A 17,160-nucleotide genomic window follows, 5' to 3' on the forward strand; every position below is an offset into this window, starting at 1 on the left:
ACTAAAGTGTTTGTCTTTTACTGTCATTCAAAGGAATCCACACTGAAAACTGAATGACTGTTGCCAACAGAAGGAGGACCTCATGTATGGACAAAGGAGACCGCATGGACATCCTTAGTTCTCAAATGGGCTGTGATGATGATGATGATGATGATGATGATGATGATGATGCCAGAAAACCACTTCAGTTCAGCTTCCTCTGCTGTTTAGACAGTTGTTATGTGCCAGTCAGAACTTGCCTGCTTTAGTTCCTGTCTGCTCCAAAGCCTCGAATGATGTCACTTCCTCTCTGTGATGTCAGTTAAAAGCAACAGTACATTGTTTATAGACAAAACATGTTAATGTGATGGGTGGTAAATCAAAATGAGGGACACACACAAATCATTACATTTTTACAAAAAAGTATGTTTTTATTAAAAAAAAATCTTATGTAAATAGGGACACACATATAATCCTGACAATAATAAAGGTTTGATAAAAAACAACATTAATGGTGATATTTTTTGATACAAATGTCAAGTTGTTCATGTTCTAAGGAAAAATGGCTAAAATTTTGTAACTGACTGTAACTTGAGATTGTATGGAGCCAGTAGACCGAGTGAATACACGTCGATCGGTTCACCTAATGTAACCACTTTACATTACTGTTAGGAGATCAGCCATGATTGAAAGTGAACTAGGTCTTTTACATTTGTCAGGAGATTTCAGCATCCCTCTGTCTTTATCAGGACCTGAGCCAGTACAGGTGTAATACCGCATCCACCTGTCTCACCAACAGCTGAGAGTCCAGACAGTGAGGAGGGTCCAGGTGAATAACATGCTGTCATTCACTTTTAAAAGTAAGACTTGTGTATACCACTGTGATTAAACAGACCCGCAGTGTAAACATGTTCATACTGCTGATTCTTTATAGTATATCCATATTTGTATTGCTGCATTTGTTGGTTATATAGTGTGTGTACTTTGAATTCTTATCATACCTCTAGTTGTTTACTCTTCATTTACTTGCATTTAAATGTCATAATATTCATACTGTATTTTTGCTTATTCATATCTATCTTCACAATTTAATATACACACACAACAGATCTAACATGTTTGATTATAAAGAACTTGTATGATCTAAAGGAATTGTCTTATCGCATGTTTGTCTATAAGGACCAGAAGTCCAGTCTAATCACCAATGATGGACCAGCACCTGCCTTTTCTTCTGCATCTGGCCTCATCAATCATCAACCCCATTACATCAACACCTTGAGGTATTATCCCTGCACATGACAGATATTTTCTATACTGTGATCTTTTGCACATCCCCTAATCAATACCTTTTGCACATCTTGCCCAGCAGGAGTTTTGTCATTCTAAAACACTTTTGTACATAGTTTTGTAGGATTGTTTTCATTGTTTTATTCATATTTTCTTTAATATATGTATCGATGTATATTTATGTTTGACTGTTGCAGTATTTTGGATACTAATTGGATACTACACCAAGCCAAATATCTTGTAAGATAAAACCTGCTTGGCAATAAACCTTATTTTCTGAGTCCGCCTTTGTGGTGATGTCATCATCCTGTCCTCATGCTGCTATATCCTGCCAAGGACCACCCATGTGTCCTGCAGTATCCCCTTGCCTTCATAAATCTCAAGTGTATGACACTGAGGTTACAAGTATTTAGATCCTATTTTCACACCTGATTTTAAATTCTACTTGTGACCTCAGTGTCACACACTTGCAGGAATTTTGAGCACCACATTTTAGTTTTGTGCTTTGCATGTGTAGATAGACAGAAGCTCTTCCTCTTTCAGTGTTTGTGTGTGTGTGTGTCTTCTTCACATGTACATGCATCATTTGTTCAGATTTAGTCATAAAGTCTTGTTTTTATTACAGTATATGGTAAATGAAGTTTAAATGGATGATTGATACATCTTTTATCTTCTGAAGTCCTTAGAATGCTTCAAAAACATTTCATAGTCAAGAGGAGCTGCTTATGTCCTTATTTTTCCTTTTGTGTTTTTATAGACATGGCAGAATCCACCTCGGGCCAGAACCACGCCTTGCCCAGCAAGAAACGGTAAGTCATGCACATTACTCCACCCCAAACATTTAGGCTCAAATCACTCAATTCATTTCTGTTAAAAGCAGTTTGTATTTTGTGTAATTGCATTTCCACACAGGTCATAGTTAAATGTTTAAGATGAGTTAAAATGATATTCTGTTTATTACATTGAAGTTATTGTCATATCAAATGCATCAGAAAACAATGTGGCTGTGATTATTAATATTTGGCTTGAATATTAAAATACTTGTTTGGAAACTTGCTGTGTCTGATTTGTTGTTAAGGAAACAAAACTGTTGCTACTGTAACTATATGTACCTAGGCTCAAATTAGGGTCAAAATGATTTTGAGCTTGTGAAGTGATGTTCAAAAATAATTCCAATGTTTGTAGTTGTAAATCAACCTTTGTAAACCTGTGAAATAAATCTGCAGGAAAAATTCAAGTTTGCGTATGTTAAACAATTGCGCTTGTGTCAGAGAGATTTGTATTTGTTGAAAGTCTGAATCAAAACTGCACAAATGATCAGTGTTGAGGTTGAACAAAGACACTGTAAATGAAGAAATGGATTTGTTTCTCTCTCTCTCTCTCTCTCTCTCTCTCTCTCATAGCTTGTGATCAAGTATATTGTGTATTATCATTTCATTCAAACATAAATTTCACTTTTGGTCCAAAACCTTTTTCCTCAAGCCAGTGCCAAGTACTTCCAAGCTCCTGGCATCACCTGCCAGACAGAGCAGGAGGAAGAGCGAGTTGTCTTCCCTCCCAGAGACCAGGACAGGCAGCCCAGGTGACAGTACAAAGCAGCGACGGGGAAGAACGCCTCCTGTTCTGGGAAAGAGTCTCTAGAGGTGAGATTCACTTCAAATATCACAGTGTTGGAAAAATTGTGATACTTTATGATTGACATAACAATCTTAAAGGGAAACTGTATTATCCTGAATAGAACTTTCCATTATTGTGTTTACGTTTAAGACAGGTGCTGTCCGAGAGGAGCGCAGTGACCTTCGCTGTTCCTCCCGGCCACTACACCCAAACATTAGCTATGATAAGGCTCTATTGTGTCTAGTCTCATTTCAGCAACAATGCAGGGTCTCATGTATTCTTTATATAAAATTCTGTGTGAATCTTTCATCCGTTGAACATTTGCATTGAAAGCTCTTGAGTGTAACTTGTTCCCTTGCTGCAAGAATAAATATCCTACTCTTGTAATTTTCAGACGGTGTTCCTGAGTTTTATTTGATAATTTTCCTAACACACAGTTTCCTCTAATGAATATCAGATCTATATTAACACACACTGCGCTCTGATCTTATCTTTCAGCTGTCTTCAGCTGCCTGATGGAGGCCATTTGCAACCAGCTCTGCCGTCTTCACCCGGTGGCCACGTGGTCCAGAGCGACCGTGAGGACTCGGTGGTCATTCGTTCTCAAAGATTATGTGGCCATTAGAGAGACGGTGCTGGCCAGCCAGAGGTTGATGGCTCAGAACCAACATCCAGCTCTTTGAATTGACTCAGTGGTAAGAGTTTGTCATAAAGCTGTTGGTGTGTAGTAATGTGTTCTGTGATTTATCTTTTGATGGAAGCTGAAAGTCCTAAAACAGTGTGTTTGTGTTTGTGTTCCAGGTGATGACCAGACTCATTGGTCCAGATGGGACAAGGACAGCCCTTTAACTTCAGTGTCCTGGAGGAGCAGCCTGGGCCCTCCAGCAGGGGTCTGCCTCCTCCTCCTCCGGATAATGAACAGCACGGCCCCTCATCCAGTGCTGTTGGCCCCCCCCCCCCCCCCCCCCTCATCCAGTGCTGTTGCCCCCCCCCCCCCCCCGCTTCTGTTCGGCCACCTCCTCTGCCTGGACTACCTGTACCCAGGACCGGAGCCTACAGCCGGCAGCCGACATCATACGTCCACAGCAAGTGTATCCAACCCAGAAGGTTTGACACTGACCTCACTCACATCGCAGGTGTGTCACACTGTGTGACTGTTGGTGGAAAGACTGTGGAGGGAAGAGATGAAGAGAAGACAGGAGGAAAACTTTTTCTATCTTCATTCATAACCTTTAATTGAAATTCTTTATAATTATTATATTTCATTTGTTGCAGTTGGAGTGGTGTTGGTGTCAGCTGATGTCTCATGATGATGTCAGTCCAGTGTTCCCTCTCTTTTAGCTCTGTGTTTGGTCTCCACCAGCTCCTGAGGGAAATCTGTCTCTTTAGCTTCTTAATGCTCCACTATGTTCAGCAGCTGCTCTCGGACCGTGTCTGTCTGCTGTTTGCTGCTGAGAGGTTGTGGACAGTGGCTACGGCCGAAAAAGTGTATATATATTTAAAGATGACAAAGACGGTAACTGAATCATTGTTAATTTACTGCACAGTTCTTTTTTCTTTTGTTTTAATTATATTCTTAAATTGCATTCACGATTGCTTAGTGTAAAGACTGGACATTGACTGTTTCCCTGCTAAAAATGTTGTAAATGAGGCGTCGAGTAGCGTCACCTGAGGACCGAAAGACTGTATAATCTTGTCCGATCAGTCTTTTCACTTACATGTGAACAGGTTCGTTCCAGGTCAGTATGAATCATTATTCATCAGCCAGATTAAATATTTATAGTTCAACATTTTATTTTATTGTTATCATTACCAGTATCCTGGAAACAGTGACACAGTTAATGTTTTCAAATGACAAAAACAACAAATTAACGTGTAGTTGTGCTCACATTTGTACTACTTTAAGGAATAAGTGCCAACAGCTTGAATTTCCAGCTGTACCTCCTGGAAGGACTCAATAGGTGGAACCAGGACCGTGAAGCTGCATCTCTGGCAGTCGACCCTCCCTCCCTGCTCAGCTACTCAGGACACCTTGTTCACTGCGTGAACGCACAGTGTCAGGGTGCTTGGAAGGAAGCTTGTCCCCTCTTTTCAGCCACCTGCTGTTTACACTAGTTAGTTTTAGCTTTCAGTTATGATGACGCTATTTGTTATATCCATTAAATAGAATAATCTTTTTTTATGAATTTTGTGAAAGCTTATTTTCCTCTCTCTATTATTGTCTTGTCTGTCCCAGGGGAGCTAATAGGTATAGATTACCTATTCCGTCAGACTGGAAAGGCCTTGCAGGATGTACATCCTGACTCAGAGGAGACTAATCAGATGCTGGAGGATGTCTAGACTATTGTTCCCCAGCTTCAGATTCAAACTGCTGTAGTCATAGACTGTATATAAAAAGGGACGTAGTCTACGGGTCTACTGAAAACTGATTGACTGGTGCCAACAGAAGGAGGACCTCATGTATGGACAAAGGAGACTGCACGGACATCATTAGTTCTCAAATGGGCTGCGATGATGATGGTGATGATGATGATGATGCCAGAAAACCACTTCAGTTCAGCTTCCTCTGATGAGAAAACAGACCAGCTGTTTAGACATTTTCTATGTGCTGGTCAGAACTTGCCTGCTTTAGTTCCTGTCTGCTCCAAAGCCTCAAATGATGTCACTTCCTCTTTGTGATGTTTTATAGACATGTGTGACGGGTGGTAGATCAAAATGAGGGACACACACGAATCATTACATTTCTACAGAAAAAAGCATGTTTTTATTTATTTATTTTTTAAATCTTATTTTTATAGAGACACACATATAATCCTGACAATAATAAAGATTTGATAAGAAACATTACATTTATTGGTGTTATTTTAGATACAAATGTCAAGTTGTTGAATACAGACCTGAAAATTGCCATGTTCTAAGGAAAAATGGCTTAAAATAGTATGTTAGTTTTTATAAATAGTATTTTGTCATTTAACATCATGGCAAAAGTACCTGACTTAATGGTTTTAAGATTTGGAAACACACTTTTGCACATTTTTGTGCCTTATGCATCTCATCAAGTTTTGTGGAATAGGTGGAAATGGTAATGGCCTATATCAAGAGATTCGGCTACATTCAGGGAACATGTGGCTGTAAAGTTTTTGAATGTACAATGTGGGAGTTACTGGCCAAAACACCCTTTGATTATAGCAGCACCTGCTCGTGGATGTGTGGACCATTCTATACCACCCCTGATAATTTCACTTACATAACTTTTACGGTGCAGTACCACATTTATCAACAGAAAAATAAAAATAATATCGAAAATCTGAGTGATTACTGTAGGAGTCGCAACTTGGGCATGGACTCCTAATTATCTTTATTTATGAATCGCTTTTCTAAAGGGATGTTACAAAGTGTTTCACACAGAGCAGCAGGATAAGACAGGCAGGTCATACAAGGCAACAGAGTTAATTCAAGCATTCATAAATAGAATAAGTGTCTTTATATTATAGTGCAAATAAAACTAGAAGCAGTGTCACCAGCAAGACAGTAATGAAAACAAAATAAAAAAAATCAATGAAGCCATAAATATTTTAAAATCAAGCAACCCGTCAGTCAGCAATAAAATCAATAAAAATAGAACAAATTACACTTTCGCTAGTAAAAGTGCAATCCATAAAAATCAAGTCAAAGTCAATAAAACAAAATATTAATATTATTAAGTGAGATGGCTCCTCCGATATCTATACATAGTGTGTTCCACAGCTTCGGGGAGTAATTGATAAAGGCTGATGAGTGTCAGTGTTCTTGGAGGTGTAGTTTACTGTATCGTTAGTCAGGGAGCTAACAATATAACTTGGTCGTAGCTCATTAAAGCTTTGTGTATATGGAGGAGAACGAGTTTTGAATGAGCTGAAGTGGTTTTCAGGAGCCAAGATTGTTTAGAAATGTCATGTGGAAATGAACTATAATACAAAAATATGGCTATAATTACAAAATATACAGTACAATAATCATTCTACATGGTGGGACTGCAACATGAAACAATACTGTAAAAGCATCTGATTCTACATAGGTTCAGCCTTGAGACCATTTAGTGTGAATCTACAGCTATGTTGTCATAAACAGAACTGATCTGCAGTCAGTTTGGGTTCACAATATCTAAATAAATAAAAGAGAGCAGATAAAGTCCAGGTGGAGGAGGTGGAGGAGTCTCAGTGTGTCTGCAGAGAGTGTGTAGAAGGGCGGAGCAGCAGCGGAGCAGTCCACATTCACTGATGATGATCTAGAGGAACACACAGGGATGATGGTGGACTGAACGTGTGTCTGACAGTGGAGCTGTTCTCAGATCAGTTCAGGCTACAGCACTGAGAGTCAAGAGTCTCAGAGTGAAGCTCTCCTCTCCACTCTATTACCTCCCAGTAACATGGCCCAGTCGGCGCCTCGACCACTCACATTTAAACAGATCATCGCTTCCATCTGTCAGACAACCGAGGTCCAGACAACCGAGGTGATAAATCCGTGTTCACGGAGACTCGCTTCATCAGCTGGCAGTCAGTGATGCAGCACATTCAGCATGAGGAGCAGCAGGGACTTCAGTCCTGCTCAGACCGGAAGTGGAGCAGCCGAGGAGCGTAGATTGCTTCCTTTCAGCTCTCATGTTACCGTGCTGGAGTGAACACACTGAGCTGGAAGCTCACAGACCTGCAGAGACTTTTAGCATCAAGTCTGTTCACTCATGTCCACGGCGGAAATAGCAGCTGCTGAGAGTCATGAAGGTTTCATTACTGCAGTTAAGTGATGGATTTACTGATGTTGCATTTAAAAGTCATTGTGTGTCTGTGGGATTTGAACATTCGATTGGTTTTTGAGATATAAGTAAAACTTATAAACTCCAATCACAAGTGGTAGATTGCGTAATGTTAGCCACTGGCTGAGGTCACTAGGTGGACTGCGGTCCAGGTCCAGACCCAGATGCTGTCTTCCCTGGACCTGGACCTATAAGCTATAAATTATTGACAATTATTCAATTTTGAGTGTTTTCTGTTTTATCCGGTGAGGCTTTTCTAGTTTTTGCGCCACAGGTCACATGATGCTACTCAGCTAATCATTGCAACTCGAGTGAGTGAGATACTAGACAGTAACTGTATTTACTACAATATTACTGAAAGCAGCATCGACGGACTCCAACCCTTTACTGACCTCAGATTCTCCAGAAAACCTTGCAGCAGCGTCAATCCTGAATCCTGATCCTTGTTTCCTTTCAGGTCCAGTTCTTTCAGACGGGAGGGGTTGGACTTCAGAGCTGAGGCCAGAGAAGCACAGCTGATCTCTGACAAACTGCAGTCCACCAATCTGAATTAAGAATAAAACATGTGACTTTAGGAAACAAAGTTCCTGCTCGAAACTGTTCAGTGTTTCAGAATCTGTTCAGAGAGTGTTTGTCGGTGTGGAAAAAAAAGTTTCATGTATTTTAAACAGTGAAGGTTTTTTCTGGTTAAATGATGGTTTTAAATCTGTGGCTCAATATTAATCTGCCACATTAACTGAATTAAACAGCCAGTAAAGATACTCGCTGTGGATCTGGTCTGCCTCATACCTGCCTAATGTCTGCAGTTTAGGATGATCAATACTTTCACATCATATTCATCTCAGCACAGAGCTAAAAAAATGGTGTCTGACCTCAGAGTCTCCAGTCTACAGTCTGCATGCCCCAGAACACCACAGAGCTCCTTCACTCCTGAATCCTGCAGCTTGTTGTGACTCAGGTCCAGTTCTCTCAGATGGGACGGGTTGGACTTCAGAGCTGAGGCCAGGAAACCATAGCTGATCTCTGACAAACTGCAGTCCATCAATCTGAATGAAGACAAAGAAGACAAAGTTTGAAACTGTTCAACACCTGTGTAAACATCACACATCATAAAGCAAATACTGACAAGATATTTCTTACTGTCTTAGTCTTGTGGAATATTATGTTTGTTATTATTTGAAGAAATAAAAGGGTAAATTAAAGGTGAGACTGAAATACGTGATACGGGACTTCAGAGCTGAGGCCAGAGACGCACAGCTGATCTCTGACAAACTGCAGTCCATCAATCTAAATAAAGAATAAAACATGTGACTTTAGAAGACAAAGTTCCTGCACATTTCTGAGTGCGACAGGCTGCAAGGGGTCGAATGGTGTAACGAGGAAGGGGACAGCACTTTGTGACACTTTGAGATCAGTAAAACATGTGGCGTGCAATCGTGGGTTTGGGACTTCTGATTTTCCATTCTTTATTCCCTTTGATCGCTCGTTCGTAAACAAAATAATAATGTTGGATCACATCTGGTGAAAGCAGACTTGGAATTTATCATCATGTCATCATAGGACAGATAACTACACACAGTTCTGGTTCTGAATCACAGTGAGTTCTGTGTTTATACTGACTGACTGATGACTCACATAAAATCTAAAACCTTTTCACTTCATGCAGTGGTGACGACATTTAATAAACAGGGTGTTTGGTCTGAGTATCTGCATGGGTTTCACTTTAGTCACATGACTTCATAAAGGAAATACTGAATATGAATTTGTTAATGTCAGTGTGGAAAAAAAGTTTCATGTGCTTTAAACAGTGAAGGTTTTTTTTTCTTGTTAAATGAAGGTTGAAAACCTTAATTTAATCTCTGGCAAAGAGTTCTTTGCTAGCTATAAAACAACTTTTGGGGTTCCCCAAGGATGGATTTTAGGGCCACTACTTTTTAATCTGTGTATGTTCCCACTTGGTAGTGTCATCAGGAAACGCTGTCTCTTTCCTTAGCTGTGCTGATGACACATATCTTTAAATGCAAACTTAAAACTGCTTGAGCCTGGTTTTAAAATGTTTCATGCTTATTACTTTATACTAATTATTTATTTATTTTGTTTTCATGTTTTCAAATGTTCTATTTCCTCACATCAATTTTATGTGTCATTATCTTTTATTTGTTTTATCTAATTAGATTTAATTTTTTATTTATATCTGATTGATTGATTGTTGTTATAAATGTAAGTGAATTCTATCTGTTGTTTAGTGTCACCACAACTTTCACATCATATTCATCTCAGCACAAAACTAAAGAAATCAAAGTAAAAAAAAAACTACAAATGGTGGCTGACCTCAGAGTCTTCAGTCTACAGTCTGGACTCTCCAGAAAACCACCGAGCTCCTTCACTCCTGAGTCCTGCAGCTTGTTGTGACCCAGCTCAAGATCTTTCAGATGGGAGGGGTTGGACTTCACAGTGGAGACCAGAGAAGCACAGCTGTTCGCTGACAAATTGCAGTAACCCAACCTGAATAAAGAATAAAACAGAGCTAATGAAGTATCAAATGTAGAACTTAAGATGATGGAAACTCCCATCACCTGAAACAACAGGATGCAGGTTAAAAACAGACAAATACAAACAGTGAAAAAGAGCTCTCAATGTTCATAATCTTCATAAAGGATCTAATGTCTAATACATTTGTTTAGGAATAGAAAATTTTTGAGGATTTTGCTATAGTGAAGAACAGTATAATATGTCTGCAGGTTAGTGTCACTATAACTTTCACATCATATTCATCTCTAAACAAAACTAAAAAATGTTGTCTGACCTCAGAGTCTTCAGTCTGCAGTCTGGACTCTCCAGAAAACCACAGAGCTCCTTCAGGTCTGAATCCTGCAGGTTGTTTCCTCTCAGCTCCAGTTCTCTCAGGTGGGAGGGGTTGGACTTCAGAGCTGAGGCCAGAGAAGCACAGCTGATCTTTGACAACCAGCAGGACCTCAATCTGAATAAAGAATAAATCATATAGATAAAAAAAATCATTGATAATCAATCAGATATGTCCAATGATTTTCTCTCTAATATGAGTAAAGTGACTTTGTCCTTCTGTTATTGTGGATCATCATAATGTTGGCCTTCTACAGACATCATCCAGGTGTCACCACAACTTGTTTCTTCATACTCTAACTATTGCACATTCCCCAATCCATATTGCATATTGTACATATTTGTATTATATTTATATCTTTTATAACACTTGCTGTCTGACTGAGCTGCTTCTGATTCTGACAACATTCATACACAATACAAGTCTGTAACTAGAGGATAAATAAAAAATCAAAACATGATAGAACATGTTCCGAATGGTTTAAAGTGAAAAATGTTTAACATTTTAAAGCTAGAAGTTGCAGGAAAATATGGTCACAATCTTTAGTCACAAAGTAACAGCATTGAATAATGGTCAGATGTGTTTTTGCAGAACATTGTTGATGTCGAAGTGAAGTTGACCTTTGACCTTTTGGATATAAACTGTCATCACTTCATAATTTTATCCTATTAGACATTTGTTTTGAACTGTGTCATAGTTAGCGTATGAATTAATGAGTTATGGCCAAAAACTTGTTTTGTGAGGTCACAGTGACCTTGACCTTTGACCTTTGACTGCCAAATTCTAATCAGTTCATCCTTGACTCCAAGTGAATGTTTGTGCCGCATGTAAAGAAATTCCTTCTAGGACGTCTTGAGATATCACATCCAAAAAAACGTGCTTTTGACCTTTGCTATGGCCTTGACCTTTGACCACCAAATTCTAATCATGTGATCTACAATAGTGAACTGACCTCAGAGTCTCCAGTCTACAGTCTGGATTCTCCAGAAAACCACAGAGCTCCTTCAGGTCTGAATCCTGCAGCTTGTTGAGACTCAGGTCCAGTTCTCTCAGGTGGGAGGGGTTGGACTTCAGAGCTGAGGCCAGAGACGCACAGCTGATCTCTGACAAACTGCAGTTCACCAATCTGTATAAAGAATAAATAATATAGATGAAATCATTAATTAATCAATGACTTCAAAAATCAGAAGCAAAAAACAAGTCTTTCCTGTCTTTCTCGTCAGTGTTTAATATGCAAACTCAAATAACACAATGGCCAAAATCCCACTAAAGATGAATGGAAACAGGTCACTCCCTAAGAGGAGAATCAAAGCATCAAAGTCTCATGGTGAGTTTTCGACTGTTTGCGTCTAGTGCTAGAGACTGCCAGATTGCAATTCTCTTGGCTGATTCCAAGTTTCTTTCTAAGAACTATAATTGACAGCTACACAAACATTTCGTAACAATTTCTTTAATGGACAAGTCAATAGTATGTTCATCATACAATTACGAAGTTTAACTGACTAGTATTTCTGGTTCACGATGTTTAATCATTTAGCAGACTAATTGCAAACATCCCTGTTTTTTAATTCATTAGAGCTTTTAAGACTTTACTGAACTGTATGATCAAAAGATCTCCACATACACTCAATGTTTAATTTTCTAAACATAAAAAAGTTAGATGATTCTTAAATAAAGTATGATTCATTTGGGAACAAAAGCTTTTTAAAAACTATAAACTTGCTCTGAATCACTGTGACCTGCCTTCTTTTTGTAGTAATTACAACAGAGAGTACTTTCTTCTCCTACAGTCATTTCCAGACCGTTAACTGACCTCAGAGCCTCCAGTCTGCAGTTTGAATTCTCCAGTCCGGTAGACAACAGCTTCACTTCTGAATCCTGCAGGTTGTTGTTGCTCAGGTCCAGCTCTTGCAGATGGGAAGGGCTGGACGTCAGAGCTGAGGCCACGACTTCACAATGAGTCACTGAGAGTCCACAATCAGTAAGTCTGCCGTGACACATATATTACAAAATGTGTCATTATGAAAGACAGAAAGAGTTTCACATACCCTGTTTTGATTACTTTCTCTTCATCGCCGGTTCAACTATTCTTATCTCACTGTGTGTGACGTGAAATATTATACAACAATTGTGGAAATGTCTCGAATGATGATTCATAATGTTAATCACATGTTGACTCACCGAGCCTTTCTGCAGTTCCTCACCGCTGGAACGAGCCTCAGTCGTCCCATCTCTGAGGTGTTGTACTTCTCCAGGTCCAACTCATCCAGAACCTCCTCTGACATCTGCAGCATGTAGGCCAGAGCTGAGCAGTGGATCTCAGACAGTTTCTTCCTTGATCTGTTCTCTGACTTCAGGAACTCTTGGATCTCCTGATGAACTGATTGGTCCTTCATCTCCATCAGACAGTGGAAGATGTTGATGCTTCTGTCAGGAGAGATTGTATCTCTGTTTATCTCCTTCAGGTTGGTGATGGCTCTCTGGATGGTTCCTGGACTGTTCTCTGTCTGACCCAGCAGACCTCCTAAGAGTCTCTGGTTGGAGTCCATAGAGAGGCCGTGAAGGAAGCGGACAAACAGGTCCAGGTGGCCATTTTTACTGTTAAGGGATTTCTCCGTGGCTCTTCTAAGAAAAACATCCAGAGATGGGTCACTGTGGTCTTTTTCCAGGTAGTCCTGCAGGATGTTTGTCAGTCTCTTTCTTTCTGTGTAACAGTGGAACATGTAGACTGCAGCCAGAAACTCCTGCACGCTCAGATGAACAAAGCAGTAGACTGGTTTCTGGAAGATCACACTCTCTCTTTTGAAGATCTCAGTACAAAGTCCTGAGTTCACCGAGGCATCTGTGACATCAAGACCACACTGCTCCAGGTCTTCTTGGTAGAACATGATGTTTCCTTTCTCCAGATGTTCAAACGCCAGCCTCCCCAGCTTCAGAAGAACTTCCCCGTCAGCCTCCGTCAGCTCCTGTGGACTCGTCTCACGTCCCTCATGGTACTTGTTCTTCTTCCTCTGTGTCTGAGCCAGCAGGAAGTGTGAGAACAGGTCAGTCAGGGTCTGGGGCAGCTCTCCTCTCTGGTCTGTGGTCAACATGTGCTCCAGAACTGTAGCAGTGATCCAGCAGAAGACTGGGACTTGACACATGATGTGGAGGCTCCTGGACGTCTTGATGTGTGAGATGGTTCTGCTGGACAGCTCTTCATCACTGGATCTCCTCCTGAAGTACTCCTCCTTCTGGGCGTCAGTGAAGCCTCGGACTTCTGTTACCCTGTCCACACATGTAGGAGGGATCTGATTGGCTGCTGCGGGTCGGGAAGTTATCCACATGAGAGCTGAGGGAAGCAGATTCCCCCTGATGAGGTTTGTCAGCAGCACGTTGACTGATGACTCCTGTGTGACATCACACACAGACTTCCTGTTGTTGAAATCCAGTGACAGTCTGCTTTCATCCAGGCCGTCAAAGATGAACAGAACTTTACAGACAGCGAGCTGCTCTGCTGTGACCTTCTGTAATGTTGGATGGAAAACATGGAGCAGCCTGAGAAGACTGTACTGCTGATCTCTGATCAGGTTCAGCTCCCTGAACGAAAGCAGAACCAGCAGACCGACATCGTGGTTCTCCAAGCCCTCCGCCCAGTCCAGAGAGAACTTCTGCACCGAGAAGGTTTTTCCAACACCAGCGACGCCGGTCGTCAGAACCACTCTGATGGGTCTCTGCTGGACAGGTAAGGCTTTAAAGATGTCGTGGCACCTGATTGGAGCGTCATGGAGGGTCTTCTTCTGGGAAGTTGTCTCCAGCTGCCTCACCTCATGTTGGGTATTAACCTCTTCACTCTGCCCCTCTGTGATATAGAGCTCAGTGTAGATCCTGTTGAGGAGGGTTTGACTTCCTGTTCCATCAGTTCCTTCAGTCACACGTTCACATCTGCTGCTCAGACTGATCTTATGTTGATGTAAAAGCTCCTGCAGACCACCATCTGCTGAAAGAGAAGAAACAATGTCAGACTAAGGAAAGAGAATCTGGGAATCTGCCAATTACTTTCGTCAGCTACAGAAAAACTAAAGACAAGTTAGGTCAAGGCTTTTAATTTGGCGGTATTTATATTAAAATTAAATCTCAACGCCGTGTTATTTAACAAATAGCACTGTATAAAAAGTTTTTTTTTTTCAGAAATGATGACATCAGCAGACAGGTGTTCAGTCTCACTTTGTTCAGTGCTGGTCTGACTGACTGTCTGCGGTCCAGTTCTTGTTCTGAATCTTTGTCCACACTGGGGACAGGAGAAGTGTCCTGATGAATCAGACTGGTCCCTGTATGAGGTGATGCACTGTCTGCAGAACCGGTGCCCACACCTAGTAGAGACTGGATCCTTCAGGACGTCCTGACACAGAGCACAGAACAACAGCAGCTGCTCCGTAGTAACGCTGCTCTTTGTCCTCTCCCTGTGAAGACATAAATAACTTGTTGACTATTGTTGAAAAATATCCAGATGTGTCTATCACCATGTAGAAGCTCAGATGGTCACAGAGAGCAGTAAGAGTGCAGCTACTCTTCTGTTTGAATTCAGTATTCAGTCTGTAATGAAAATGATTGTTCCTTTGATTTCAACTCTTCTGCTTTGATAAACACTAATTAACTGTTTTCATATTTGTCTTATTAAACATTTAGTGATCTGCCTGGAGTTTGCTATCAATACAAACTCAAGACTTCCTGCAGCTACTTCAAAGTAAAAGCCTTCCTATAAAGGGAGCTGATCATGTCCTCCACTGTTTTACAGTCACTTTGTGCATCTTAGCTTGGGTTACTTAGGTTTTCACCAATGGTAGAAGTGATCTTAAAAAGTGACTGTAAAATTACTGGGAAAGAATAATAATAGGTTTTCTATGGCTGGTGCAGTGGTTAGCACTGTTGCCTCACAACAAGAAGGTTGCAGGTTTGAAACTGACAGCCAGCCGGGACCTTTCTGTATGGAGTTTGCATGTTCTAGTCCAAAGACATGTATAATGGCAAGAAAAAGTCTGTGAACCCTTTGGAATTTCCTATTCATGTATACATGTGTCCTTAAATATGGTCAGATCTTCATCCAAGTTACACTTATAAACAAACACATATCATTGTTTTGTTCTTGTGCATACTGGTATAATAAAGACTAAAACTAGCTGAAAAGCTTCCCCACACTTCAGTGCTTCAGCTGTAGAAACGTGGTTGTGAGCTGTCGCCGGTGCGGAGGCATAAAAATACCATTAGCGGTGGTAATTAAATGAGTTACAACCGAGTTTGTAGAAGTTCTCTTACTTTGTGTCTGAGGCTGCAGGTTCATTACTGAATTCTTCAGGTAAGTGTTTGGACTGGTCACTCTTCATAGACACACAGCTGGATCCTGGAGACTCTGTTCTGTCTTCTTCCTCCACGCAAACACTCATCTTCTGGACTTCAGTCTGTCTGAGAGGGAGAGCAGTAACACATTCAAGAGGCCAAAATCTTCATCTTTAATACATGTTGTATTAACACTCACGCTGCCTCAGCCTTCTCTTGTTTCCCTCCCGCTGAGATATCCACTTGGATTTTAAACTGACTGAACACTTTCATTTTCAGTTGCTCCTCCCCGCTCCATTTACAAGAAGTCACACATAAACGGACACACGCGCGCGCACACACACACATACACACACACACACACACACACACACACACACACACACACACACCGCTATTCAATCTCCCCCTTTTCTCTCAGTGTCTCTGTATGGACCGAAGTTCATTCCTCCCTCTACATCACGCAGTTAGAAAACTTACTTACTGACTTTCTGACAGGAAAATAACAGCTTGTTGTATTTACACTCACGCTGCCTCTGGTTCTGCAGTTTCCTACTCCTACTACTTCCTAATCCTTACCATGCTGTACCGTGAACCGAAACTGAAAACTAGAAACTTGAAAGGTCAACTACACACACACACACACACACACACACACACACACACACACACACACACACACACACACATACATGCATACCATCAGGCATATACTGTAGATACATGTTCACATACAGTTATGCATGCGTAGGGCAGTAGCCTAAATCGGCCACTGGGTGTCGCAGTTGCGATGTTTATTCCCAGGTGAATCTCGGTTTTGGGTGTAGTTTGGCCGCTGTGGGACACCGTAGTCTTGAGGTGTGTTTCCGTACGGGACGCCATCTTTGTTTAATGTTTTCTTCTCTCATGGTACAAGGTAAGCAGTGTTAACAGCAGCCTGCATCATCTTACAATAACTTCATTTAAACCACACTTCCAGTCTTTCTGTTAAAACTGTGAGTAAACAACATGTAGGTTAACAGTTTGCCATGGCTCTGAGACGTGAGCAGTTGTATTTCCTGTCTTGAGGTTGTTTGTAATATTAGCTAGCCGGCTAGCTTTCTATGCTTCACTGCAGCAGTTGATCAGTGGAAACAGTGTGGGATGTCTGAGCTGGTTGGTTACAGGAAGGCATGTTATTCATCTGCTAGTTACTCAGCAGTTAGTGGTGGCTTCTCTCTCTCTCTCTCTCTCTCTTGCTCGGTGAGTCTTGGATCTCCAGATGAACTTGTTCATCAGAGTGCTGTGTTTTAGTAACATCAGTGCA

General features: G+C 40.9%; 1 protein-coding gene and 1 long non-coding RNA gene across 5 annotated transcripts; one reads left to right on the forward strand and one right to left on the reverse strand.

Moving 5' to 3' along the window:
- Positions 1 to 2,850: 2,850 nt before the first annotated feature.
- On the forward strand, positions 2,851 to 3,810 carry LOC130178493 (uncharacterized). Its single transcript, XR_008829174.1, has 3 exons — positions 2,851 to 2,909; positions 3,382 to 3,578; positions 3,685 to 3,810. It is a non-coding gene; the product is annotated as an uncharacterized LOC130178493 (long non-coding RNA).
- A 1,042-nt stretch (positions 3,811 to 4,852) lies between these two features.
- Positions 4,853 to 16,394, reverse strand: LOC130178790 (NLR family CARD domain-containing protein 3-like). Of its 4 annotated transcripts, XM_056391279.1 has the most exons (9): positions 15,834 to 16,394; positions 14,745 to 14,980; positions 12,720 to 14,517; positions 12,352 to 12,525; positions 11,491 to 11,664; positions 10,482 to 10,655; positions 10,007 to 10,180; positions 8,548 to 8,721; positions 7,652 to 8,220 (listed from the first exon to the last, which is right to left on the reverse strand). In XM_056391279.1, exons 1-9 carry the CDS (start codon positions 15,959 to 15,961, stop codon positions 8,019 to 8,021), a joined length of 3,234 nt encoding a protein of 1,077 aa, XP_056247254.1. In that variant the 5' UTR covers positions 15,962 to 16,394; the 3' UTR covers positions 7,652 to 8,018. The 4 variants fall into 4 exon arrangements, with proteins under 4 accessions (XP_056247253.1, XP_056247252.1, XP_056247254.1 ...); XM_056391278.1 differs by lacking the exons at positions 10,007 to 10,180; positions 10,482 to 10,655 and adding an exon at positions 4,853 to 7,344 and having other exon boundaries at positions 8,068 to 8,220; positions 15,834 to 16,391; XM_056391277.1 differs by lacking the exons at positions 10,007 to 10,180; positions 10,482 to 10,655 and adding an exon at positions 7,375 to 7,625 and having other exon boundaries at positions 8,068 to 8,220; positions 15,834 to 16,391.
- Between the last annotated feature and the right edge of the window lie 766 nt (positions 16,395 to 17,160).

This window comes from Seriola aureovittata, chromosome 12, assembly GCF_021018895.1.
Source record: "Seriola aureovittata isolate HTS-2021-v1 ecotype China chromosome 12, ASM2101889v1, whole genome shotgun sequence".
In the NCBI taxonomy this organism is placed as follows: domain Eukaryota; kingdom Metazoa; phylum Chordata; class Actinopteri; order Carangiformes; family Carangidae; genus Seriola; species Seriola aureovittata.